The following is a 26,367-nucleotide window of genomic DNA, read 5'->3' as shown; positions in this document are numbered from 1 at the left end:
CCGTCATAATATGAACGCTTAGGCGATATTTTTTTCTCATATGAAGGTACACCCATGGTAGTTATTGCGGGGACTCGAATAGGGGATAAATTAACACCTTCGACGCCATGTACTTGTACTTGAAATTCTGGTGTTGTCGCTGTGTGTGCAGCGTGTGGGGGTGCACATTGAGAGGGACGGGTGAGTATGAGCTCATCTTCTTGTGTCGGTACAGTACATGTACTTTGTAGAGTACTTGTACACATAGTGTGATAGAGATCACATGTTATCAGCTCAGAATATTGACCGTTCTTACGCTTGCAGGGTGCACACCCCACCGTGGCTTCACAGCATACGAAGTCAGTTTAAGGAGTTTAAGACGACCCACTCAAACAATTAACAGACACGAGATAAGTACAAGTACTGTACTTGGACTTGTATAATGAGAACGAGGTGAGATTCAAAACCCCTTTTATACACAACTCATTCAATATTCGTACCTACAAGTACCCATACAAGTACCTGTACGACAATTGTCATCTTGTACTAACTCACCACCATAATTCATATACACATTCTGTATCGCACACTGCATTTCATATACTTAACAAGGTTCTCAAGGCTAACGGTAAGGAAGCGGAATAATAGGAGGGGTAGGGCTATTACAAGTACGAGAGTTATTTTCGAAATTAAAACCACACAAATCTACAAATTGGACACAGTAATATTGATCCATTGCTTTGTCCGGTCAAATTATGTCTCAAAGTCCCTCCTACAGCCCTCCGCAAACCCCCCATCCGGGTATCGACCGGGTCGACCCTAGCCGACATATCCACGGCATCTCTAGTTCCGAAAGTATCACGCAAGTTTAAATATATATAATCCGGGCAGTAGACCAATATTTCAGTGTGTCGATGCTAGGGAATTGATGGAAAAGAGAAACGGCTGGGAATACGACTGAAACCCACTGAGGACGAGCCCCCGCGGCGCAAATGTCCACATCGCCAACATTGAACCTGGACATCGAAAGTAGATTGTTCGACATCTGTTCACCACTGCACTTCAACAAACGACTTTTTCCATGGAAGAGACAACACCACAGAGGGAGATATTATATGATATCCGCTGTGATACCTATTTGTGATACAGGTGGTTAGTTATTACGACTTCGGCGACGACTATGACGATTCAAGCATCCACTACAGACAGATTTGACAACATCACATTCCGACACTGACAGACGTGCTCCCGGCCCAAGAGGCATGTACTGGAATAAATGGAAGCCCTTACATCAAATGCTTGAGTGTAAAGACCTCGGACATTCATGTTTCATCTGCCTCTGCCACAGCATCATCAACAGTGAGCTCACGGCATGCCGTTCGAATCTATGCTCAACAGGAACATTTCTCGATACAGCCATGGTGGCCACATTATAATCTCTGACATTCGTCCCAGTGGTCTGATACCCCTATTACCGTCCGAATTTTGCCCGAGATTATACCCCCGAGGTCTGACCGACGTTGTGGTGCAAAACTGAGTTAACCCTACTTTATGTGCATATTGGGATTCTTCCACAAACGCCAAGACGTCGGACATGGCCTGATACACCAAACGTTTCCCCTCATATATATAAGGAGGGGAAGTGCGGCGGCTTCTGTATGGTGGGGCCAAATGGTGGCCTACCTTACGATACACAATGACGAAACAAGAAAATTATGGGTCCGATGAATGAGACAGACGATGATAATATTGCACTACCCGGGATATTTACGGCTAGTGGGATGTGAGTGATGACTAACAAGCAGATACAAGTGGCTCGTTTTGCCATATTTTGACCTCACACCACGTCTCGTCTCTCTTTGGGTGAAACATTGACACATTTAGTCGTTGGTTGTTCACAATCAAAAACATCGTGCAGCCACAGGCCGGAGTAATGCCGGTTGATCGATAGCCTGCCAAGCTAACACACACCCCGGAACAGGAAAGTATAGCATGAAATGCGGAGCTCAGCAGAGGGTCCAGTGGGGCTTAAGCACCCAAGCGATATGACGACTATACGGTGGAAAGAGATTATGGTGTGCGATCCAGGGGGAGGAGTTTTCGTGAGAGTGCTTGGTGAGGAGGGTCTGCTATCTTACTCCACCCCTTATACTCAATCCGGCCATACTAAGCGAAGATGGGTAGATGTAGAGACAGACCCAAAATGACATTCGGTGACACACGTCATAAGATCTTTAAATTACCTGTCAAAAGCAGTAATAATAGAGACCTATTATGATACTGTCTAGATGACGACAGGGGTTCAGGCACCCTAAATTTGTGTGTTCATTACTTGGGATTGCTGTTAACGTTGAGAATACTGTGGATCGAAGGCTGTTGAGCTTGCAATATGCACAAGGTTCCCCACCTGACAGCCTAGCAAGGTACTCACTGTGCGCTCAACAAGTATCGAGTGCATCTACCCACATAAGCATGTCGACCTTTACGCGTCTGTACATTGTGTCTGTAGCTGTGCTGTCACAAATGCCTTCATTATGCATCTTCCCGTACAGCCATGCACGAATGCAGCACAAGCTCTCCACAAGTCGGTTAAACTAGCACTCAGATTGAGTTCAGATAAGGAATTTTCGGTTCAACTTGCCAGCACCATTTTAAGGAGCAAGCAAACCGGCCGGCATGGCCAAATGAAACCAATACAGTAAGCTAGGCGAATCAAGAGAGTGTGTGAGTTCACACTTCCACACAGGAGATTAGCAGCTGCAGACACTGATCGATCCCCGTCAGACGATGCTTGTCAGATGTTAGCGTAACACGAGCCACACAATGTGGATCCGTTGCCCCGACCTTTGCATGTGAGTTAGTGTGGCATTTTTCACATCTCGTTTTAGCGTGTTTTTTTCTTTTCTTTCTTTCTTTTTCGCAGTAGTGATTTAATATTGCGACAGGTATACGACCCTGTTGTAGGTTGATTTTGTCGTTGATTAGCTGGATACTCATAATAATTGGTCAGTAAAGTCCTGTTGTGGGCGCTCTCCAAAACCGTTGAATCGTCATAATAATGCATTTCCCCACTTTTTTCAAGGCGAAGAGCGAACCCAATTGCTCTGATTGAGCAGTAGGAACCCAATTGTGAGTTTGAGTTTGTCAAATCTAGTCTAAACTAACGAGACATACACGGCTGATGTGCGGCTGTCAAGGGCTAAATTGTGGACACGACACTATATCGACACTGCTTAACTCTGTTGGGATCTCGTTGCGTGGAAAACTCAGTGTTAAAAGCAGAAGAGAAGGCCAAAGGTAAGTCTGAAAGACGCGTTCATTTACCCCCTATAATTTCCGAGTGCGCGGATTTCACCGACTTTGCCACCCTGCTGTAGTGCACGACATCCCCTCGTTAGCTTGGCGCACTAAGGTTTACCCATATCCCCCTCTGACGTCTCTCTATTCCTCATATCTGCACAAAGAAGTCAGTTACCGATGAGAGACCGACAATCGTAGAAGGTCTCGACTTTTGCTATCTCGCATGTTACCCCACAAAACTGTGCGTCTTTTCAGATGTCGACACCTTGGCGTTTTTAATATAAAAGGTGTCGTGGGCGTCTGGGGTAAATCACTACAAGCCTGCACTAGCAACCACTACTACTCCAACCACGACGGCTTTGGAGTTTGTATAGGCATCCACTGCTTGACTGATTTCCTTCGATAAACCAACCAACCACTCCAACTACTTCAACACCTTCTTCCCCTTCATTTTTAATTCTACAACCGACTAGCATGGAGAAGACCGACGCTACTCACATTGAATCCGCCTCCATTGAGGAGGATTTCAAGAATGGCACTCAGATCACCATCACCGACCCCGAGAAGGCCTCGGGAGAGCTCATGGCGACCGCTGAGGAGCTTTACCCCAGCGTAGACAAGAAAAAGCTGCTACGAAAGATGGACTTCCACATCATCCCCATGCTTTCTCTTCTCTACCTTCTGTGTTTCCTCGATCGAGGTAACATTGGTAACGCTAACATCGAGGGCCTTTCTACAGATCTCAACCTCACCGGTGAGCAGTACAACATGGCCCTCACTGTCTTCTTCTTCACCTATGCACCCCTCGAAGTCCCCTCTAACATGCTGCTCAAGAAGTTCCGACCCTCCATCTGGCTCCCTTCCATCATGGTTGCCTGGGGACTGGTTATGACTCTGATGGGCATTGTTCAGAACTATGGAGGTCTTCTCGCTACACGAGTCCTGCTCGGTGTCTTCGAGGCTGGTCTGTTCCCTGGTGTCGCATATTATCTTACAACTTGGTACTGCCGATCCGAGCTCCAGTTCCGACAGGCAATGTTCTTCTCTGCCGCTTCCGTGGCTGGTGCATTTTCTGGTCTACTTGCCTTCGCCATTTCCAAGATGCGAGGCGTCGCTGGACTCGAGGGATGGAGATGGATCTTCATCCTCGAAGGTATCGCCACCGTTGTTGTTGGATTCATTGCCTACTTTACTCTCTACGATTACCCTGAGACCGCCAAGTTCCTGACTGAGGATGAGCGACAGTACATCATGTACCGAATCAAGTTTGACGGCCAGTCTTCCTCCTCCGCTGTGGCCCAGGATGACTCCATGAACTCCAAGTACCTCTGGGACGCCTTCAAGGACATCCAGACCTGGCTGCATCTCGGACTCTTCTGGGGTATTATCTGTCCTCTTTACTCCATCTCCTTCTTCCTGCCCTCCATTATCAAGAACCTCGGCTACACCTCCTCCAAGGCCCAGCTACTGACCATCCCCATTTACATTGTGGCTGCCTGCTGGGGTGTGCTGCAGGCATGGCTCTCCGACCGGCTGCAGAAGCGATCTATCTTTGTCGCCTTCAACTTGTGTTGCATGATGCTGGGTTACATTCTGGCTATCTCCATTTCTGCCGCAGCCCACCCTGCTGCTACATATGTTGGTTGCTACCTGGCCGCATTTGGAATCTACCCTGCCATTCCCGGTATTATCTCTTGGATCTCCAACAACGTGTCTGGATCGTACAAGCGAGCCGTGGCCATGGCCGTGCAGATCGGTATTGGTAACCTTCTTGGAGCCGTCTCCACTAACATTTATCGAGTGCAGGACAAGCCCCAGTACCGACTCGGACACTCCGTCAACCTGGGCTTCATCGTCCTGGGCTTCGTGTGTCTAGTTAGTCTGCGAATCTTCTACACCCGGCAGAACACCCTCAAGAAGGAGCGACTTGCCTCTGGCTACTACGACAGCATGTCCGAGGATGAGTTCGCCCAGCTTGGTGATCGATCTCCTTACTTTGAGTACAAGCTCTAGCGACACCCGTCTAGTCTATTTAGTGATTATTATCTGTTTATGTTTTATCTTTCAATTTTTATCACGAGTAGCTACAGTATTTGTATCTGATTATTTGTGAGCCGATTTTATTTGGTCCAAGTGGTAGCCAAACATCAGGAATTACTCTAGAGATTGTTTCTCAGTGCTGATAGTTCAAGCCACCTATTACTCTAACAGTGCTTCAATTGAGCTCGAGATTGTGACGGCGTCCACTGAGCATTCTCTTTCTGTTAGTATGTTCCCCCCTAAAGATGAGTGATATGATAGCACGAGGCATTGCCATGATAGATGATCCTGGGGCCCATATAACGAGCATTGAAAATAACATGATTTTCATTTCGCTGGACTTCAACGACTGGTCCCTCGACTAGCTGATTGAAAGAAGAACACCAAAGAACCTCCCACTGTGGTAATTAATAAGTAGACCCTATCTCATCAGTTGATAATAACACTCTCCTCCTGAGTTGACCATGAAATCATCTCGAGGTTTTTCTTGCAATGCAGTGACTCAAAGCACGCTTGGTCAGATAACGGCTGAGCATCTCGAACAACCAAAACTCGAGCCTGAGGAGTGATATCAAGAAGTTTTAGAACGACCAGGTCAGAAACGCCACCGACAATGTGTAACTCTCGAACTGACTCCATAACAAAGTCAAACTCAGTCTCAAGAGACGTCTGACAGAAACCCTCCGTTTCCAGTCCCTCAATCTCGAGATATAGTCGATGGACGTTCTCAACCAGCTTGAGTAGTCTTGTAGGTAACTCGTCGATCCCTGTTATTTTGAGAGTCTTAAGGCCAACTGGAATGCCTACAATTCGTGAAAACAGTGGCAAATCCATATCCAAATATTCCAATCCTGTCATGTGTCGTAGACAGATCTTGAGAGAACTTATCGAAGATGAACAGACACTCAAGTATTTGAGATTACTGCTGTTCATAAGCAATTGATTCAGTCCCTCATTACTGATTCGAGCTAGCTGGACTGAATGCAAGGCCAGATATACCGACTTATCGATGCTTTCTCCGCTCAGAAACGTGCTGTTTTTACAGGTGATGTGCACGTTTCTTCCTTCTTCTCTGTAGCACCACTGAAAGAAAGCATCTTGGAGTTTAACCAGGTGATGATCAGTGCTTGAACCGTTTCCAAAAATGCATATGGTCAAATCCTTGAGCGTTTGAAAATTGGTATTGGTCAACATGGCATGTCCAAACTCGCTATCCAGCGTGCACCAGGGGTCTGACGAATTGTACACCAGCAGCAGACGACGAACAAAGTGACGACAATACAGCTCAATGTCGGGGGTTTTGTTTAGGGTATTCAAAAGCCCGACACTGCGTCGGTCATAGTCTGAAAACAGAGGGTTGGTTGGCTCTGGAGTAGGCGGAGGCGAATTTGGATCGATAACTTCCGTGGTGGTTTCCGTCGCTGCCCAGCCCGCTGGGATCACATGACGTACAGCATGCAAGGGTCTGGTTGGCGAATTCCATAATCGAGTACTCGCACACTGATGTAGCATCCATGAGGTGAGTGAGACGGCACGCAATGAGTTGGTGTCGAGATACGAGCAGATGTTGAGCCACACTTCTGGAGGTAACATGTATGGTGTAGTGGTTGGCGATATTCGACGAGAAATGAGAGTGTTTTTTTGGATGGCTGTGCCGTATGTGTCGCCTGTGCCGTTAATTTTTGATTTACCAGAGGGTTGCACTACACTGCTTTCAACTTGTGTACTGTTGTTGAATAAAGTTCGATAAACTCGATAATGTGGGAGTTATGTATGCACAGAAACTCTCTTTAATACAGTCTATGGGACTTGTGTAGGTAGGGTAACCATTGTCGCTAGAAGCACAGAAATTTGCACGTGTCCAGACATGACATGGTTGTAGTTATTTTTTGTTGATGACGTATGTATTGCAGTGTTATGAGTAGTTCCGGTCTTTGATTTCTTCGGCGCTTAAACTTCCACAAGTGAGACGCTAAAATGGGGCTAAAGCATCATGGGGCCAACGGTCTGAGTGTCTGACTTGTGTTAACGCAGAATATATATGCAATTGAAGTGATATAGCAACATAAATAATGGTTAAATGAGAGCTCACATAGAATACAGCGCTTTCTGGCTCCTCCAGTGCTCCTTTGAGGTTGCGCCACTGTCAACAGACCTCTCCTTATAATAACTGTGCCTCAAAGATATGTACTGTACCATTGTCGAAACCACAACTCAACCATAAGCCCTTATAAGTCCCCAATACTGTAATCCTGGTTTTCTACCTTCTATCGACATGCAACTACAAGTTCTAACGCAGTATCTTTTAATTGTTGTGGTAGCGGCCTCTTACATTTCTCAGCACTCATTCTCGGCATTCTATCAGACACAGAGCATTATTCATCGACATTTCGACGTGATACAGAAAGCGACACTCTTTGATTTTACCCAAACAATCCTCACCAGCCCAGAGAAGAACGGTCAAAACAAAGACGAGATAACAAGACGTGGTAGAAGCCAGAGCCAAAGCACACCCAAGAAGACTAGGCCCAAAGGAAAGCCCATCTACAGGACACTCACTTCCGAGCTTGCTGTTCAAATCAATCTGGAATGTTTTGATGGCTCATACATGGGTGTAGGATTGTCCAGTGATGAGGTGCTCAGATACTGTATTGATGACAAGGATGGCGGGGGATGCGTTTGTGTCACTGGTGGCTTGGTTCGCTGTATGGCTGGAATAACGACCGAGAAACAGCAGTTTTGCAAGTCTCAGTGTTACTGTGAGATCAGGAGGTATTCAAAATTCTAGCTTGTTAATGAGTACCACAATAACTACAGTACTGCACGGTACTGTAGTGGCTAGTATAATGTAGTTGACGCGTTCTGTATTGTGCTACTGTGATGAGCCACTATCTAATCTCGATGTGCATGAAATATGTACAATACATGCATGATTTGAAAAATCTCCATCGCGAACGGGGAGAAACCCTAATAACGACATGTGTGGGATTCTGTGCTGGAAGGGAACGATAGACGACGAGCTATTGAATCGAGTCAAGTCACGTGGTCCAACTTGCTTCGATACACGTGTCTCCAGCTCACAGGTTCATTGTTTATCGTCAGTTCTGTCGTTGAGACCACCGCTGACACCTCAGCCAGTAGTCAAGAACGACAAAATTGTCATGTACAATGGTGAGTTGTACAACATTGGGGAGGGATGTGACACGGTGGCTTTTTCGGAAGCGCTCTTCAACACCCCGAGCGTCATTTCTGCATTACAAAACATCAAAGGAGAATATGCATTTGCGTTCGTTGACGGCAACACCATCTGGTTTGGAAGAGATTGCATAGGAAGACGGTCCCTAGTCTACAGGATTGATGGCGAGAACTTTGTGATCTCGTCTGTGACCGATCATGTGATGGATACCGAAGAGCAAGGCTGGATCCAATGTGTGGGGGGAGTAGTCTACGAGCTTGATGTTGTGACAGTTAGCATAAGTGAGCATCTATGGGGATACAAGGACGATGAGACTAATCCGAACTTGATATATCCATACAGGGAAGTGTCGAATGATGTCATTGAGCTGGAAAATCACGTGATCTCAGAGTATGCCACTCAGTTCAAACAGCTTTTGGCAGATGCATTGTCGGTCAGAACGGTGGGATATGAGCAAATATCAATTCTCTTCTCAGGAGGTATTGACTGTGCATTACTCGCACGGTTGGCGGACATTAATCTGCCTCCGTCAGTGTCAATTCAGCTCGTTAACGTTGCTTTCCAAAATCCTCGAGTTGGAGAAGAGTACGAGACTCCAGATCGGGTCCTAGGTAGAAACACCTTTGAAGAATTGAAGGCACTGAGTCAATATGGTCGGATGATCTTCTCAGAAGTCAATGTTCCTTACGAGGAGACACTCTCTCATCGAGAGACTGTTCAGTCGTTGATGTACCCCTCTACGTCAGTTATGGATCTCAGTATTGCTGTCGCCTTCTACTTTGCCAGCAAAGCATGCTCCAGCAACGTTGTAATTTCAGGACTAGGAGCAGATGAGTTGTTTGGAGGATACTCGAGAATCGTGCAGAGTCTTACACGTGGTTACGATGCCGTGGCAGAGTCTCTACAGGTCGAGTTTTCTCGTTTGCATGTCCGAAACCTCGGCCGAGACGACAGAGTCATTTGTCACCATGGAAAGGAGGCCCGATACCCGTTTCTGGACGAAGACGTGGTTGCCTGGGCAACGGCCTGCCCGGTGAACCTCAAGCTGAGCGGATCACGTGATGAAGACACCAAGTTTCTACTCCGAGAGGTGGCTCGGAGTGTGGGGCTTGATTCGGTAACTTTTCAGAAAAAGCGCGCCATTCAATTTGGAGCCCGAAGTGCCAAGATGGAGATTGGAAGCGGCAAAGTGAAGGGTCATGAGGTGTTTAAGTAGAGCAGACTTTTTACTAATGGGTTGTGGTTACAGTACATGCTCGAACAGAGATCTCTTTAACGGCTTGTCCTTGTTCCATTCCTGACCTACTACTTTTATTCGTGTTGATCGACCCGGCTCTTCCATGCAGTTTTGGTGCAAGAACGTTCTGAAGAATGTACATACACCTATAGCTAACAGCACATACATTTGCGATGACGTCATAGGAAAGGTGGGGCATACTTGTAGTTACAAAAATAGGTCATTAATTCTGTAATAGGCTTGTGTTTGCTTTTCTTCATCCGGAGTTTGCTTGGGTTAATTAAAATCTTCGTTGGAATGGACTATCAGAATTGGCGATTGAGTTCCATGGCTCAGATCTGTTAAAAATAGCACAGAGGTGGATTATGATTCAGTGATAGTGAAACAGTAATCATATGCAACGCAGGTATGCTCAGCTACAAGAACTCGTACCCGTCGGTGGTATTTATTTGTTTTTGGTCGTCTTAGAACGCGTCGTTAGAGCTCTCTGACTCGTTGCTGCTGTCCAGACTGACTCCACATGTATGATGTAGAAGTCCGAAGAGACGTAGAAGTCCGAAGAGACCCCCAGCTGCAGAGACGATATTAGGATGATGTAGATTCCACAAGGCTGATCAGGGATACAGGTAGGTTCCGAGGAAACGTTGATAGAGCACTCCGATGGAGTTATATTGAATGTACTGTAGTTGTGTTCTATAGTGTCAAATATACGGCATTAATACAAGTACCACCAGAGAGAGGATATGGTGGACAAACTAAGAAAAACTTGAAGAGCGCTAAAACGTAGAATGACCTCGCCCTGTCTAGGCCATCGTTTTAGAGAGGGGATATTCAGTAGACTAACAGGTGGATTCTGGCTAAGTATCATAACTACAAGGGGATCCTGTAGCAGCTTTTGTCCAAAGGCAGGCATCGTTTTTGCGTTGACATGGGTGTGGGTGGACGGTGATGGATTTCGCACTGCAGTCTTATTTATACAATCGGTACTTGTACTTGTTCGCTCCGTTGTTGCCATCGGTCTCACTCCACTCGCACTGATTCCATCCACCTTGTAAAGCGTGCCATGCGTATGCAGGGGCCATGTCAATCTGTCTCCCACGACGTCCTCTTTAGGCTTTGTAGCCGGTGTGAGGAAGGCGAAGAATAAATGAAAAAAGTGGGAAGGGCAAGCAAGAGGCGACAGGAAAAAGCAGCTCACAGCAGCACAACACCAGACGCACAGATTAACCAGTTGCTGTTTGTTTGCCAATAATGGGGTGAGAGTTCCGACCGGTCTTGAATGCTACAAATGGTAATATTTCTACGCGTTCTAACGATCAACCACCCCGTTAGGGCCGTTTCGCCACCGAACATACCATTATTAGTAGGTATATAGCCCATGCTTGCACATTCCATTATCCCACTTAAGCTTTTTGTGACACGCCTTTCAGTTGGTCTGCAATCCCAAACCTAGTTTGGATTGATCTATCTATCGACACGACGAAAGCGAGTCGAGAACACTGATTTGAGCATCTCTTTCAGTGGAACCGACACCGCGTCATCACCCTACACCCGGAAATACCACCTGAAATTTGGCACACAAGCGGCCCGACTCTCCACGCGACTCTGAAGCGATCCCATTTTATTTTTTTCACCCGTTAGTTGCAGCCATCATGGTCTCCACCAGAAGAACCCGAGTTCTCATTCTTACAGCCATCCTCTTCACAGTGGGTCTTTTGATCTTCGCCGTTCACGGACCGCGATACGATCTGGCTGTGGACCCGCGTTCGTCCAGCCAAAAAACCGTCAAAACTACGGACAACAACATCGACAAGGAGGTGCTGGAGGTCAACGAGGATGAGGGAGTGGCCCACAAGAGCGAGAAGGAAAAGACAGAAAAAATCGTCAAGGGCGAGGAAAAGGCCGACTTGACCACGTCCCAGGGCGAGGAGTTCAACCCCGAGAAGGAATACCAGTCGATTCTCAAGTTGGCACCAGTCATTGTCTTCTCCAAGTCATACTGCCCCCATTCGCAGTTTGTCAAGGACCTGTTGCAAAAGGAATACGCCATCACGCCCGACCTGCAGATTGTCGAGCTGGATAAGCACCCCAGCGGCCCGGAGCTGCAGGCATATGTGAAACAGAAGACCGGACGAGGAACCGTGCCCAATGTGATTGTGGCCGGCAAGTCTCTTGGAGGAGGAGACGAGATGCGAGCTCTGCATAAGGATGGCGAGCTCGCAGAGACATTCCATGAGGCCGGACCCAAGGCCCTGACCGTCGTTAGAAGATCCCCTTTGTAGTTGATGCATTAATTAATCGTTGAGAGTGGGCGCGTAGACGTTAATATGAGTTCGATAGCGTAGTTGCTGTGCCAGGGGTCTATAAATCTATATGCAATTAACTTAGGTCGAGCTATTCAGTCTGAACCACCAGTTGACAGCAGCACTGAGTCCCTTGCTCTCAAGTTCATGGAACCACCCTTGGGGGGTGAACAGAACCTGACCTGGTTCCAGAGTAACCTCGTAGTCGGGCTTGCCAGTCTGGAAATTGAAATTGGAGCCCAGTTTGGCGGTTCCAAGCGGATTCTTCTCCTGAGGTTTCCACAGACGCACCTTTTTGCTTCCCAGCACCATCATATAGATGTTTCCACTGGGATCATAATGAGGAGGGGTGAAGGTGTTTCGACCGATCCAGAATCCAATTGCTTCAACAGAAGCGTTCTCAAGGAACGGGTTGGGACTGAGATCGTCCTTGAGACTTGGAAGCGAGTCCGTTAAGTATGTCTGGGCGAGATACAGGTCTCGAAACTGGGGCACTTCATGGTTGATGCACTGCAAGAAGAAACTGAGAGGCATTTCAAACCGTTGAAAGTCGCTGCTTTCGCCTCCGGATTCAACTGCATCTCGGTCCATGCGTCCCTTTTCTACCCCAACGGCAGGATCCACGCCATCCTTGGTTATAATGCTCTCGAAGTACTCGTTATTGATGCGTCCATCTGTGGCCCATTTCTCGTTGGCTTTCAGCTTGTGAAGGCTGGAGAAGTCCAGTAAACACGGCTTGGAGGCATTGTAGTAGGTCGGAAGTTGAGCGGGAGTGATACCAGTGGCCAGAGTTTGGATTCCTCGGCGCAGGCTGGGAAACAAAGGACGTAGACGGCGGTCCATGTTGCAGTTGAAGATGATTGAGTTTGAATGGGTCTGGAGAAGGCGGTGTAGGGTTAGGTTAAGTGTGAGATGGACGGCTGCGAGAACGATGTTAGGAGGTATTTTTATGAGATTACTATGAATCGGTGACCGCTTCGATGCCTTACCAAGTCATTATCTGGAATTAATTTTCTGCTATTTATGCCTAATTTTTTCTTTTGGATAAAAATACTATGCTGAGTAAATGTCAAGTAAATCTTGAAGTACTGTAATAACAGCATCTTCATGATTTCGCAAATATCAGAGATTCTAGAAATGTTGGTACTGTAATACAGAATAGCGGTGTACCAACCTGGATTGGCTGATATTGCATACCTGTTAAAACGATGCATTCTAGTTATCAATTCATCCCCGCATTTTGCTGCACAATGTCCGCAACTGTGAAAATGTACCCCCAGCGCAACTTACTACTACTTTAATTATAACATCTTTTAAGAGAATAATCTTTGTATCGACTGCAAGCAAAACGGGGTTATACTGTACACGAGGAACAGAGAATTCAGACTTCCGGTAAGAAACAACTGGTGGTCCAAACAGCTTATATTTCAGCCTGATCTGACCAGGAGTCGAACTTCGACAAACGGGGAAGACGAGGGGGCGCATTTAACACACTTGCCGCTGAATAAGTCCTCACATGGTACCAAGTAATGATTCATATCTCTAAGTATTGTACAAAACGAGTAGATTAACTATTTGTACAAGTACTGTACATACTGTACTCTGTATCACCTCACTACTTAGCCATACTACAAGACTGTACACTTTCCCACTCAAACAAGCATGCATCTCTATTACTATAAATAGCCCAATTAATCATCAAAACCCTTGAACTCCTCCTCCTTGGTCTCCTCGGCAGTCTCAGTAGCAGCAGGGGCCTCGTGGATCTCTCGCTTCTTCATCTCTCCCAGTCGGCCCTCTCCAGCGGCGAACTTGACGTTCTCCATGTCCTCGGCCTGAGGAGGGGGCACGAACCAAGGGATCTTGCCTCGGTTGAAGTCGTTGAGAATCAGCTTGGCGATTCCAGACTCGTCGGGCTCTCCTCCCTTCAACAGACGACCGTGCTTTCGTGCAATCTTCTCCAGGAACTCGGTGGCGTTACTCCAGCCGGACACCTCGTAAGTTCGCTCCAGATGCTTGGTCTCACATCGCTCCAGAAGAGCGGGGATGTACTGCTCGGGGTAGGAGACATGCTCGACTCGCACGACACCTCGGAAAAGAATGTCCGTCTCGGAGTCCTTCTGACTGGGAGGCACAATACCGGGACAGTCAATGAGGAAGATTCGCTTCATCAGAGTAATGTACTGCCACACCTTTGTCTCTCCGGGGATAGGGGCAGTCTTGCAGACCTTCTTCTTTCGCAGAGTGTTGATGATGGATGACTTTCCGGTGTTGGGGTATCCGATGAAACCCACGGAAATCTGTTGTCGGTCAGGGTGCAGAGCCGAGTACTGTCGCAGCAGCTGGATCAGAGAACCCTTACCGAAAGAGTTGGTGATGGAGGCGTGAAAGGCCAGAGTGGGGTAGTCTTGCGAAAGATGCTTGACCCAAGCGGCAGCAACCCACGTGGGCACAAGATCACACTTGTTGAGAACAAAGATGAGATGCTTGTGGGGAGCCTCCTTCTTGATGTATTGCTCGACGGAGGTACACCTGGTTCCTAGAGGGTCTCGGGCGTCAAGCACATGAATAACCACATCTGAGGAGTCAATAACCTTGTACAGCTCATTCCAGATTCGCTTGGACTGACCCTTGTGGAAAATGGCCTCCTTGGCCTCCTGGGACCAGCCGTCCACCTTCCACGAGTTGTCCTCCTCCTTCTTAGCCTCGAAGTCCTGCTGGCTCTCGTCGGCAGCAGATGCAAGCTCGGCAAAGTCTCCAACAGCCAGCTGGGGCTTCTTCCGCTGGGCCTTGGGGCCAAAAGTGTTAGCGTATGACTCGGTCTCCACCACCTTCACTTGGGGGATCTTGTTGTTCTCCTCCAATAACGACATGGGCAGCTTGTTTTGTCGCAGCAGCACCTGGTATGAATCTCGCTTGGTCTCGCCTAGGGCCTCTCGGAAGTGATTGAGAGCGTCTTGGGCAATGACTCGAGTGTTGCCGAACCACCGTCGGTTGGGGTCGATTCGAGCGTTGGGGATTTCCTTGGACTGGAAAGTGGCGGCCTGGACCTCCTCTCCTCGGGCATTGTGCTTGGCTCGGCCCTCCTTGTACATGCTCAGCTTCTTGACCTTCTTGGCATCTCGATAGAAGTTGACACCCTTGACACGGATGTTGCCGAAGCCGTTGCCGGTCTCGCCGCCCTTGGCTCGTCTGGTAGCTTCTTTTTTGCCAGTTCCCATTGTGTGTAGATGTGTATGAAGAAGATGTCAAAAAAATTTACATATCTGCATAGGCACAAAGGCTAATCCAGTTTTTTTTGAGCTTATTTGGGAAGTTAGAGATGTCTTCTCTTGAGGGCGTGAGTTCGATTCCCCCTGGGGAAATCAGAACTAGCGGTGAAGCAGAAGTATGAGCTGAAGTCAGAGTTTCAAGAGAGTATATATATCAATGAAGCACAAACAGCGAATGATAACCAACTACACCCCACCAATAACCAAAATAAATACAACATTTTTCAACATGTTTTTTTATTCGTATTTTTCGACCTCCATAGTCAAACAATCAGTCGACACCGTTGATGCATGACGCTGCAGTGTGACATTTGGAGAACTGTAGAATATTGAGAAGATGTACAGTTCTAAGCGAGATAAACATATGAAAAATAGCTTTAAAATACCAGCAAGTTGATCCCAACTGCTTCTTATCTTATCTCTTCTTTCCAGCCAGCATTATTACAACAATACCACCCTCTACATAGTCCAAACTCTGAAATATTTTTGAGAGCTTAATTTGTTTACCCAGAAGTATTTCTGTCTGAAAAATCAAATCAAACTCATTAACCAAAACACAGACACCTTCAACAATGACAGACACGTTCGAAAACGACTCCAAAGCATTCAGCGACTTTCTCGCCGGTGATCTCAAGTACGAAATCTCACCGAAAATCGCTATTCATGACTACCGATCTGACCACCAAGGTCGAGGAGTGATTGCATCCGAAGACATAGAGGAGGATGAGGTGCTGTTCAAGATCCCCCGAAGCTCGTTTCTGTCGGTTGAGAATGACCCCGATTTCATCAAACAGGTCCCCGAGGCCAAGAAACTCAACTCGTGGCTGCAATTGATTCTGTACATGATGAAGGCTGGCTCCATGACTAAGTGGAAGCCCTACTTTGACGTCCTGCCCACCCAGCTGGACTCTCTCATGATGTGGACCGACGACGAGCTCGAGGGTCTCAAGGGATCCATGATAGTCAAGAAGATTGGCAAGGCTGGCGCTGAGGAGGACTACCAGGAAAAGCTGAAGCCCATCATTGATGCCCATCCCGAGTACTTCAAGGACTGTGATACTTCTCTCGAATCTTTCCACAGAATGGGAGGTCTCATTATGGCCTACTCTTTTGATGCTCCCGATAGCTTTTCTGAGGACGAGGAGGACGATGAGGACATAGAGCATGACGATCTGTACAACGAGGGTCTTGTCAAGGCTATGGTTCCCCTGGCTGACACCCTTAACGCCCACACTCGTTTCTGTAACGCCAACCTCATTGCTGAAGACGATGGAGGGTTCTCCATGACTGCTATTCAGCCCATTAAGAAGGGTGAGCAGGTATACAACACTTACGGCGAGCTGCCCAACTGCGACTTCCTGAGACGATACGGATACGTGGAGAACGAGGGCACTGAGTTTGATATTGTCGAGTTCTCTATGGACGAAATCTCCGATTTTTACGCTAACAAGGCCTCTAAGGACCTCATAGAGGAGGCCACCGATCTTCTAGAGGACTGGCAGGGAGAGTACGAGATTATGGACGAGTACTTTGTGGTCGGGAAGACCGGCGAGATCGAGTTTGATCTCGCGTGCTTTATTTCCTTCCTCGAGCTCATCACCAAGGACACCTCTCTGTTGTCCAAGCTCAAGCAGGACAAGTCCCTGCGAAAGCAGGTCGTCAAGCAGTTGTGGAAGAAGTCCAACCAGGGTCTCCTCATCGACGATGCTGTCAAGTCCCTGACGGAACTCGTCGAGTCCAAGAAAAAGACCTACGGTGAGAAGTCTGACAAGACCCACAAGCACAAGATGGCGTCAATCGTGCTTGAAGGAGAGCTGGAAATCCTTGATAACATTGTCAAGCGACTACCCGAGACTACCACATACGTTACTGACGACATTCTCACAAAAAAGCGGGCTTCTGACGCTCCCTCTGGTGATGCTAAGCGAAAGAAGTAGATTCACCTATAAACTGTATAAAATGTATTAAATGTATATTAACCGTTAATACCACTCACAACTGAAATGTAACACGATCAATTTATTCTTTTATATAGTTGTTTTTCATTTCTACTGCTGTCGTTATAATGTATTTTGACCCTATGGATATGTATAATACGCCTACTCCGCAGGAACAGGTTTGACTCCCTCCTTGGGGGCCTCCTTTCTCTTTCTCTTCTTTCTAGGTTTCTCTGGTCGCGTCTCGTCAGGTCTGAACACGTCTTCAGGGAGATCGTATCTGTGTTAGTTGGGTTTTGGTAGCTGTTTTGGGGTTAGTGGTATACTCACGCTTTGACAGAATCAATGAAGATGCTGTGCATATCTTCGTTGTAGTCGGTGAAGCTTCGACAAGTTCTATAAAATTCTTGACAGGGTGCCAGGATGTCCAATCTTCGTTTGCCTCCTTCTTTGGTCTCCAGCTTGATGTCCAAGCCTATGTAAAATGTGGTAGTGTACACAATGATCTTGTCTTTTCGATCAGCCTCGTCCTTTGACTTCTCATCGCCAACCTCGTCGGCCACAGCCTTCTCCAAGTCAGTCGACAGAGTCACTGCTGCCACGTTCTGGCCGTCTGCCACCTTGAGAGCCTCTTCATCACTGTTGCACAAATGCTCTTTGTCGAACGTTTTCACGTAAGGATGGGCCAGCTCGATAGAGTCCAGCAGTTCGAGCTTCTGCACAAGATGTCGTAATTTGGATTCGACAAAACCGCTCCACTTGAGCTGCTGTTCCGCCGTGCCCTTGCTAGCCGCCACAATCGATAAATAGTATTTGTAGTCCGAGAAGAAATGGTGCTTTTCAAACAGTGCCGACCACGGCTTCTGGCCCAGCATAATTTCGTTGAGAATCTGGCCTCCTCTCTCAAGTTCTCGCAAAATGACCTTTTGTGTACTGGCGGTGATATTGTGGGTGGCGCACATGGAAGGGTAGGCAGGTGTGATGATGGGCATCCTGTGCAATTTGTCCTGCGAGTAGATTCGGGGGTTCCACACTCGCGCCTGTAATGGGCCATCCTCAATCTTCTTGAGGAGTACTGGCTGGGGCCATCTCCATCTTAAAAGCACGTTGAAGAATCGCGACAAAATCACTGCAGCCACGGCGTTGGGATATAATTGACACACTCGGGCCACCAGAATTCCCCACTGTACTCCTCCAGGGAAACCCATGATGTTTCCGTATACCGCTCGGTTTTGTGCCCAGATTTTGATAACTCGTAGGGCATGCTTGAACACCGTCTTGTTGGGAACCAGACGGAGAATGTCGTCGGTCACTCGCGTACCGTTGAGAGCTCGCAGATCCTTGTCGTCCACGTTTCGCAGCAGGTTGTCGTCTTCCAACGTCAGGTCTAGTGGCACTTTGGGGATGTCGAGACGGGCCGAAATCAAATCGATGGAGATACCCATGAACTTGACCTTGATGATGGGAACAAAGGCGTCGGGTACGGCAGAGATCTCCTCCAACTCGGGCCGTTCTCGGAGAAGACGTTCGAACACCTCAAAGAAGTCTTCTCGAGTCACATGTTTGGGGACCACAATCAGCGTATCGATATCAGATCCCGGACCATGGACTCCCAGAGAGTAAGATCCAAACGTGAAGATTTTGCCTCCGGCATCACGGGCCATGCCATCCGAAAAGTTCTTCTTGAGACTCACTTGTCGCACGTACTCCTGGGCCAACTGCTGCATGATCAACAGCACTTTTTTCCGTTTGTTGGACTCGGCCTCGCTCTCGAATGATCCTTGTCGCTTAAGCTCCTCAATGAGCTCACCGTTGAGCGCAATCTCCTCGGGCGTCGGGGGCGCCGTGGAAATCGGCTCCGTGATTCCGTATTGTTCCACCATAGCGTGTCTGTAGTGTGTGGGTGTGTGGGATTTGGCAGTATGTCGTGAGTATACGCTTAGTTGATCAAAAACGCCATGGACGAAGTTTGTTTAGTGTTGGGAAGTTACATAAGCAGCGAGTCAAAGTGGGTCCTCAGAAGGGCATGTAGCATCAAACAGTGTCTAGAGCAAAAATTCGTATGTTGTACTATAATATTAAAATTGATTTGTAACTGGTCGGACGCTCCCCTTTGCATTATGTGTGCTAATCGCGTCTGTGTCTCATGCTGGGTCTTCTATGCTGGTCATGATCCTTACTGTGTTCAATTAGATTCATCAACGTGTGAACAAGTAGACATTGGTTAAAATGGCTCATATTGAGACATTCCTAATTGTGTAGTACAAGTAGTACGGTAGCTACTTTAACATGATGTTGCCTATTTCGTTCAAAAATCCTTCTTTATATATTCTGCTTTCACAGACCCCTGTACATAGTGTACTGTAAGTAGCAGCAGTGCATGCCTCGCCATATCTGATTATTCACCTAAGTACCCGTACAGATATATTCCGTTTTATAGTCATTAGTCATTATTCATTAATTTTAAACTGATTCTCCCGGCTGTTCTGACAGCGCCCGGTTCTCGGCTTCTCTCTTTTCCTGCTTTTCCTTCTTGCCCAGATCGCCTCTCATCTTGACCTGGTGCTTACCAATCAACAACACACTCAACAAACCTCCACAGAGACCCAGACAGGTGTAAAAGACGTACTTGAATGCATGCGAGTACATGTATCGCACCAGACTGAGCACATGGGCACTGATATCTGACCCTTTATTGTTGAGCATCTGGGTAGCAGCAGCAGCATTGGTTCCCGACAGAGGTTCCAGGAGCCACTCGGGAAGCTGCCGGATGATGGCCGGGTCACTGATCTGGTCCTCCATCTGGTTCTGGAACACCACACCTCCAATGGAAATACCAATGGACATGCCCAGCATACGCACAAAACTCCAGGTTGTGGTACTAATGGCAATGTTCTTACGTTCAACCTGGGTGTGAATGACCACTAGAGGTGCCTGGAAAACAGGTCCAATACCAGCACCCCAAGCCATTACGTAACAGATTCGCTTGCCAACGTTGGAGGTCTCGTCCAGAGTGCTCAGCATTCCAGTAAAGACGATGATAATAACACTGGAGATCCACATGACAGGCAGATAATGGCCCGTTTTTGCAATGAAGATACCTGCTCCAGCAGATAGTCCACCGGTGACAAAGGCCTGTGGAAGCAAGTAGACTGCCGAACCCATGGGGCTCTTGCCGTAGACGGACTGGTACATGAAGGGCATGAAGTAAGAAATGCACATGAAAACAATGGAGTGGAAGAAGGTAAAGAGGTAGCCTCCAAGTCGGGTCTTGTTGGCAAACAAGCTGGGAGGCATGATTGGTCGAGGGTAGTTTTCCCGTTGGTCCTGAAACCACTCCAGAGTAAGAAAGATGCCGTAGAGCACGAAGGCAACCACCAGAAAGGCGATAATGATGCCTGACCCCCAAGGGTGGGTAGTTCCTCCCCAATCAAGGGCCAGAAGAAGTAAAACAGTGGCTCCAGCAACAAGAATGATACCACAGAAGTCAATCTTTAAGAGCTTCTGCCACACAGTTCGAGTATCATTCTCGTACTCCAAACCCTTGTTGTTCTTCAGTAGAAGGAATAGCATGCACATGGTGAAGCCGGCAATAGGTAGGTTCAGGTAGAAACACCACCGCCAACTGACATTTTGGGTTAGAGCTCCTCCAATCAACGGCCCAATGGCTCCTCCAATAGCCCAGGTGGCTCCCAACATGCCCATGAACGCTCCTCGTTGATGCAGTGCCACTATATCAGAGATGATGATGTTGACTAGTGCCGAAATGCCTCCTCCTCCGAGTCCCTGCACCACTCTGCCTCCAATCAACATGTTGATCGAGCTGGCACCTCCACAGATTCCCGAGCCCAAAATAAATAGTAAAATGGCCACCATGAGGGTGATTTTTCGTCCAAAGATATCTGCAAATCGACCGTAAGCAGGCAACACACCGGCACACGCCAGGGTATATGCTGCACCGACCCAGGAGTATCCTGACGACGATTTGAGAGCGGCCACAATGTCGGGTAGGGATGTAGTCACAATAGTCTGATCTAGAGCAACAATAAGCACGGAAAGAGATAGCAGACCGGCAATAAGACCCTTTTTGGCGTTGGAGATCGGTGGAGGGCCTGTAGGACGTGCTACTGCATCTGTATCCGGTGTTACATCTGTAGTTGCGGCATCCTTTTCGTGTGCCCCGTCTATAATGTCATTTTCGGGGCTGTTGTCGGTCCCCGAGCGAGTATTGCTGGAATCAGACAGGTTTGAGAATGTCGTTGGACTGATTGTTTCGTCTTTGGCACCCATATTGAATCCGTTATGATGGTGAGAATCTCCACGGACCAAGCCAGAGTTTTTTATATATTGAAAGAGAACTTAAAACGACGTAGAATTTGGGGAGCGTTGATATGACTGATTGTTTTGATGTTCAATAACCAGAAGGAGGATGGGTCTCTGGGAGTGAAAAGAGTAGATTAAGCGGCTAAAAAGTGGTAACAAATAGTTACTATAGGTTCATTTTCTTCTTTTACAAAAAAGTGCACACTCGTTATAGCCAAAGTAATGATCTCGGCAACAAAATAAACTCCTACTAGGCTCGTGCTTTTACCTGCATTGGTCATCTTCCTTGTGTCAGGTTGTCGTAGGTTTTTTGAGGGTCTTCGTTACTTATTGTGGATCAGATATTTGTCTTGCATTAGATGCTGGTATCTAACAGCTGTGTTACGTTGAAACGGCGTACTATTAATCCTTATTATGGTATAGTCCTACTACAAGTAGTATGATGTTGGTTTGCGCTAACCTCCAACGCAACGCCACAGAGATTGGTGAACGCAGTGACGATTCAAACCAGAACACGTTATAGATATGCTATCGAGATGCGGAAAGACGGATTATGATAAAAATGTACATACCGACGGATCAGAGCCACTTTTGCTCTCTCTCAACATCCCAGGATCAACCCACACGGGCTCTCAATAATTCCACTAACAGCCGTATGCACGAGAAGAGTTTAATATCCGAAAAGACAATGAGGAACGTGGTCAACAGCCATAGCCAGCTTCAAAGTGAGTAGGAGATGAGTGAAGGGAACAAATCCTGTTTTACTACGCAGCTTGTTCCTTCGCTACACAGCTACTGCCATTACAGACCCCATCGCCAAGTCTAGATGCGGCACTGATAGCGCGATAGAGTTTGGATAAAAGTACGGCACACCACACGGCCCTTTCAGTGAACATCGGAGTCCGAGATAGGGGAAAACATGTAGGAACGTACATTTGCAAAATGCCAAAAAAGGCAAGTTTATTAAGTTTGACCGGTTCACGGATCTGGAAATCTTTGTCAATTTGTTAATCAAGAAATTTGTTAGCCAAGAAAATATTACTTGTATTACTGTACTGTACGTGTAGTCGTACCCGTACATGTACTATTAGTCCCCTAAATGCACCTTATTACAGTACTTTCTTATACACGCAATGCATTGAGTGGGCATGATGCTTGAAAAATGTGCGTTGTCTCCACCTTGTGTACAGAGGTTTCCTAAAGAGGATCCCGTCATCGTAAGAGCGTTAAAAAAAGGCAAGCCGGATGTGTGACGAGAGGAGCAGTGTTCACTTCTGGATATTTGGTGATGCGGCTCGTCTTTCGGTGCCGTATTTGCAGCATAATTTTTGATAACGCTTCTTGAGTAAAATAGTTGGATAGTGAATGTTTTGCCTGGGTCTGTTTGTCGAGCTTCTGACTTGACGGCGTGAACCAAGATGCTGCGATAAATCGACCTAACCTGGTTCAGCGACTACATCAAATCCACACCATATCAATGCATTAATTAACTATATACAAGCCTTCCATCCTTTTCTATAACGTCGCTTAGATTACGACGAATCTGTTAATAAGAATACCAGCGGCCACACCCACGTTGAGCGAGTCCACGGTGTTGTTTTTGATCCACGAGTTGCTGGCAGGCACAATCACGTGGTGGTCAGCCTGGTTGAGAATCGTCTGTCGAACACCTCCATGCTCTCCTCCAAGAACGAGAACGGTGGGCTTGTTATCCAGCCAAGAGCCACACTGTCGGAGAGACAGAGGTTTATCAGCCTTGGACTTGGCAGCTCCGCTGGCGGTAGGAACAGCGGCACAGACAATGTTCCAGCCATTATTCTTGCACTTCTGGAAGAAATGGGCGGGGGTCTTGCTGTTCTCAAAAACGGGCATGTATTCCAGAGCACCAGAGGAAGTCTTGGCCACAGCAGGAGACAAAGGAGCACAGTTCTTGGCGGTCACGATAACAGCATCGGCACCCAGGAACTGACAGGATCGCAGAATCGAGCCGAGATTGTGGGTATCATTCAGCTGATCAAGGTAGACAACCAGAGGGAATCGTCTGGGACGGTGGGACTCCACGGAAGAAGTCACTTGGAAAGTGGGAGTGATAGGAGACATGTCAATCTCTTCAGACTCAAGTTCTTCATGTTCAATGGGAGATTCAGAGGAGGCAGAAGTCTGGGTAACAAAATCAGCATCAGCAATAGCTTCAGCTTCACTGTCAGTAGCGATAGCAGTAAGCTCAGGCTTGTTCTCCTCAGAAACAGTCTCCTCAGCCTCCTCAGCGGTCTTCTCAACAGCCAGCTTGACTTCATCAACTGTCTCCTTCATCTCCTGCTTCACCTCGGAAATATTCTCAGTGACGGGGTCCTTCTTCTTGGCAGCCTCAGAAGCATCATTCACAATCTCAGCAACCTCAGCAGCAGTCTCCTCAGTGGCATCCTCAGTCTTCTCGACCTCCTCGAGGGAGTTCATTCGCTCCTCTTCGCTAAATAGGTAGCTGGCAGGCTCGGAGATCACAACACCATGTCGCATAGTCTTGACAAAGATGCTCTGACCAATGTTGGCCTTCGTGAAGGGCTCGAGCTCAAGAATCTCGTCCAGCTCAAGAGGTTTAGTCACCAGAGCAACACCGTTATGAATAGCATGCTTGGTGATCAGATTGAGAGTGTTTCGGTCCACATTCTCCGTAGGGATTCGCAGCTTTCGCGCCATATCCATGATCTTCTTGACAACAGGCTCGCCAAGCTTTCCTTCTCCAACAAACAGCTTCAGACATTGGTTTCGACGCTTGTGACTGGTTAGACAAGCCTCAACGGCGTGGGTTCCGTACAATACGTCCTGACCGAAGAATCGCTCGTCAAGCTTGGGCTTATCATATGTCTGTCTGTTTCTGAAAATCGCTCCTTCCTTCTCTCGAGGGTTGTCTTTCTTGACAATGTACACCTTCTTGGGTTTATAATCGAGCTCTGTAAGAGAATCGGGGGTAAGAAACTCATCATCGGATTTGCTGGTAGCATTCTTCTTCTTCTTGTCAGATTCTTCGATCAGATCGTACTCGTCGTTGTTGAGATACTTTTCCTGGATCAGCTGCTGCTTTCTCTGCAAGTTCAGAAGGCGGTTCTTGGCCTGATCCTCGTCCAACTTTCGCTTCCTGGCCAGCTCTCGGTAGTAGTCGTCTCGAGACATCTTTTTGGCCTCCCAAGGCTTGGGTTCCACATGAGGGAAGGTGTTGTATAGCGGGGCCTTATGGGGGAATTTCTTGCCGTTGAAGACGGGATGGAACGTTCGTGCTGGTCCGGGGACCTTGGGCTTGACGGGACGCGCAAACCGGGACTTGCCAGATAAGTTCTTCATGTTTTTGAATGCCATCTTGTACTGTTCAGATCAAGAGATTTTCTACCCAAGTGAATTAAAGATAATGTACATGAAATTTTTAGAGTTTCATGCTTTAGGTTCTAGTGGCGTTAGTGGCGATTTGGTGGTGTCCTAAAGAAGGTGTTGGCGGGATGTTACCAGTATGAAAAGGTCTTAGAAGAAGTACGGATGTGTACCTGAAACAATAATCAACAAATTATTCTCAAAATGTGTCTGTATATGATGTCTTTTGACGTGTCTTGTGCCGTAGTTCTAGGTAAAATTGCACTTAAGGTTGTATCAAAGTATTGACTTTTGTGGAGCTTCCAGTTGGAGAATTGGTTGAAGTACGCGTTTTCAATACTTGATCTTAGTTAGACTACTAGTTTGGGATGCATTTTATTGAATAAATAGGTAATGAGGTCAGGTGTCGGGCAACAGTCACCCAATCACTGAAAAGGAAGTCTGTCCTGTTGCATCTCGTACAAGGACTTTTCACGTCGGCTCCACTCGCTTAGCATCAGAGTCAAAGCAGCCCCTCCAAAGAAAACGATATAAGTAGCTCCTCCCAAGAGGTTCGTGTAGAGAAGAGTGGCCGAGGCGACAGCTCCGGCGGCAAAGTAGAGCTTGCGGGTCACATGGTCTTCGGCGTCTCTGGCGGCAACAACCACAAAAATAATGGCGGGGAAAAAAAAAAATAGCCAGTCGCCAGCCACAAAGGTTAGCTTGTACGCCAGTTGCATCCAAGTCGCTCCTCGGAGGTCGCTGGTAGTGTTGTGAAGAAGGGTCAGAAAGTGTGCGATCTCGGCTGCCAGCCCGAGGGCGATTGCCACGTGTGATAGAACCTGTTTCTGTGTCATTTTGAGGGTTAGAATGTGTTTTCCAGGATCTCTGAGTGGATCCATTGGACTATTTATTATCTCCTGACCGGCTTCACAGTTAGGTTTCAGACACCATCTTTAAGCACATTATTCGGGCTGTTGGGAGGTGGGGTCGAGAGAGTCTAACCTACAAGTAGGAGGGCAAAGGGGATGCTGGAAAAGTGAAGGCAAATAAGGGACCTCCGAGGGGATAAAAAAGGTGTGGTTGGGGTAGCTAATGTACGAGGGATGTAGTCTATACACACGAGAATAATCACATACATTCAGTTGCTTTCAAATAGTAGTCCTATGAGATTATCAACACCACCTTCAAAACCCGAATAATCATCATGCATTATCGGAGAAGTGGGACGCTCCGTCCAAGGTACAGTACAGACGCACTAATTAATTCGTATGTACTTGCAATGTGAGACAAGCTCATCCTGTGGCAGGGTGTGATATATGTACATCCGAGGTTATGTCAAGTATCGTATCGTATGAAAAAGACTACGGGATGACAACATGATATAGAGAGAGAACGTAGAGAGATTTTGAAAATTGAGATAGAATGAGCCCCTACA

General features: G+C 47.3%; 14 protein-coding genes across 14 annotated transcripts; 7 read left to right on the top strand and 7 right to left on the bottom strand.

The window, feature by feature from the left end:
• Positions 1–971: 971 nt before the first annotated feature.
• Positions 972–1,216, top strand: YALI1_F35894g (uncharacterized protein; the record flags this gene model as incomplete). Its single annotated transcript, XM_068283497.1, has 2 exons — positions 972–1,128; positions 1,173–1,216. 2 exons carry the CDS (start codon positions 972–974, stop codon positions 1,214–1,216), a joined length of 201 nt encoding a protein of 66 aa, XP_068139598.1.
• A 1,051-nt stretch (positions 1,217–2,267) lies between these two features.
• YALI1_F35882g (uncharacterized protein) lies at positions 2,268–2,577 on the top strand (the record flags this gene model as incomplete). Its single annotated transcript, XM_068283496.1, has 2 exons — positions 2,268–2,279; positions 2,335–2,577. 2 exons carry the CDS (start codon positions 2,268–2,270, stop codon positions 2,575–2,577), a joined length of 255 nt encoding a protein of 84 aa, XP_068139597.1.
• A 1,176-nt stretch (positions 2,578–3,753) lies between these two features.
• YALI1_F35868g (uncharacterized protein) lies at positions 3,754–5,292 on the top strand (the record flags this gene model as incomplete). The annotated part of the gene is made up of 1 exon (XM_505981.3): positions 3,754–5,292. The coding sequence occupies one exon, from the start codon at positions 3,754–3,756 to the stop codon at positions 5,290–5,292; it is 1,539 nt and encodes a 512-aa protein (XP_505981.1).
• Positions 5,293–5,748: 456 nt separating this feature from the next.
• On the bottom strand, positions 5,749–6,912 carry YALI1_F35836g (uncharacterized protein; the record flags this gene model as incomplete). Its single annotated transcript, XM_505980.3, has 1 exon — positions 5,749–6,912. One exon carries the CDS (start codon positions 6,910–6,912, stop codon positions 5,749–5,751), a length of 1,164 nt encoding a protein of 387 aa, XP_505980.3.
• A 682-nt stretch (positions 6,913–7,594) lies between these two features.
• YALI1_F35829g (uncharacterized protein) lies at positions 7,595–8,107 on the top strand (the record flags this gene model as incomplete). Its single annotated transcript, XM_068283495.1, has 1 exon — positions 7,595–8,107. One exon carries the CDS (start codon positions 7,595–7,597, stop codon positions 8,105–8,107), a length of 513 nt encoding a protein of 170 aa, XP_068139596.1.
• Positions 8,108–8,297: 190 nt separating this feature from the next.
• Positions 8,298–9,731, top strand: YALI1_F35822g (uncharacterized protein; the record flags this gene model as incomplete). Its single annotated transcript, XM_505979.3, has 1 exon — positions 8,298–9,731. The coding sequence occupies one exon, from the start codon at positions 8,298–8,300 to the stop codon at positions 9,729–9,731; it is 1,434 nt and encodes a 477-aa protein (XP_505979.3).
• Positions 9,732–11,404: 1,673 nt separating this feature from the next.
• YALI1_F35791g (uncharacterized protein) lies at positions 11,405–12,034 on the top strand (the record flags this gene model as incomplete). The annotated part of the gene is made up of 1 exon (XM_505978.1): positions 11,405–12,034. The coding sequence occupies one exon, from the start codon at positions 11,405–11,407 to the stop codon at positions 12,032–12,034; it is 630 nt and encodes a 209-aa protein (XP_505978.1).
• Positions 12,035–12,136: 102 nt separating this feature from the next.
• On the bottom strand, positions 12,137–12,898 carry YALI1_F35776g (uncharacterized protein; the record flags this gene model as incomplete). The annotated part of the gene is made up of 1 exon (XM_505977.3): positions 12,137–12,898. The coding sequence occupies one exon, from the start codon at positions 12,896–12,898 to the stop codon at positions 12,137–12,139; it is 762 nt and encodes a 253-aa protein (XP_505977.1).
• Positions 12,899–13,746: 848 nt separating this feature from the next.
• On the bottom strand, positions 13,747–15,276 carry YALI1_F35753g (uncharacterized protein; the record flags this gene model as incomplete). Its single annotated transcript, XM_505976.3, has 1 exon — positions 13,747–15,276. The coding sequence occupies one exon, from the start codon at positions 15,274–15,276 to the stop codon at positions 13,747–13,749; it is 1,530 nt and encodes a 509-aa protein (XP_505976.1).
• Positions 15,277–15,899: 623 nt separating this feature from the next.
• YALI1_F35746g (uncharacterized protein) lies at positions 15,900–17,264 on the top strand (the record flags this gene model as incomplete). The annotated part of the gene is made up of 1 exon (XM_505975.3): positions 15,900–17,264. One exon carries the CDS (start codon positions 15,900–15,902, stop codon positions 17,262–17,264), a length of 1,365 nt encoding a protein of 454 aa, XP_505975.1.
• Positions 17,265–17,426: 162 nt separating this feature from the next.
• Positions 17,427–19,147, bottom strand: YALI1_F35714g (uncharacterized protein; the record flags this gene model as incomplete). Its single annotated transcript, XM_505974.2, has 2 exons — positions 17,427–17,544; positions 17,595–19,147. The coding sequence occupies 2 exons, from the start codon at positions 19,145–19,147 to the stop codon at positions 17,427–17,429; spliced, it is 1,671 nt and encodes a 556-aa protein (XP_505974.2).
• Positions 19,148–19,727: 580 nt separating this feature from the next.
• Positions 19,728–21,554, bottom strand: YALI1_F35690g (uncharacterized protein; the record flags this gene model as incomplete). Its single annotated transcript, XM_505973.3, has 1 exon — positions 19,728–21,554. One exon carries the CDS (start codon positions 21,552–21,554, stop codon positions 19,728–19,730), a length of 1,827 nt encoding a protein of 608 aa, XP_505973.1.
• A 1,560-nt stretch (positions 21,555–23,114) lies between these two features.
• On the bottom strand, positions 23,115–24,941 carry YALI1_F35656g (uncharacterized protein; the record flags this gene model as incomplete). The annotated part of the gene is made up of 1 exon (XM_505972.3): positions 23,115–24,941. One exon carries the CDS (start codon positions 24,939–24,941, stop codon positions 23,115–23,117), a length of 1,827 nt encoding a protein of 608 aa, XP_505972.3.
• Positions 24,942–25,375: 434 nt separating this feature from the next.
• Positions 25,376–25,831, bottom strand: YALI1_F35647g (uncharacterized protein; the record flags this gene model as incomplete). Its single annotated transcript, XM_066094375.2, has 1 exon — positions 25,376–25,831. One exon carries the CDS (start codon positions 25,829–25,831, stop codon positions 25,376–25,378), a length of 456 nt encoding a protein of 151 aa, XP_065950447.2.
• Positions 25,832–26,367: the final 536 nt, after the last annotated feature.

This window comes from Yarrowia lipolytica, chromosome 1F (genome assembly GCF_001761485.1).
Source record: "Yarrowia lipolytica chromosome 1F, complete sequence".
NCBI lineage: Eukaryota > Fungi > Ascomycota > Dipodascomycetes > Dipodascales > Yarrowia > Yarrowia lipolytica.
Note: the sequence above shows the minus strand (reverse complement) of the source record. Positions and strands in the feature narration are given on the sequence as shown.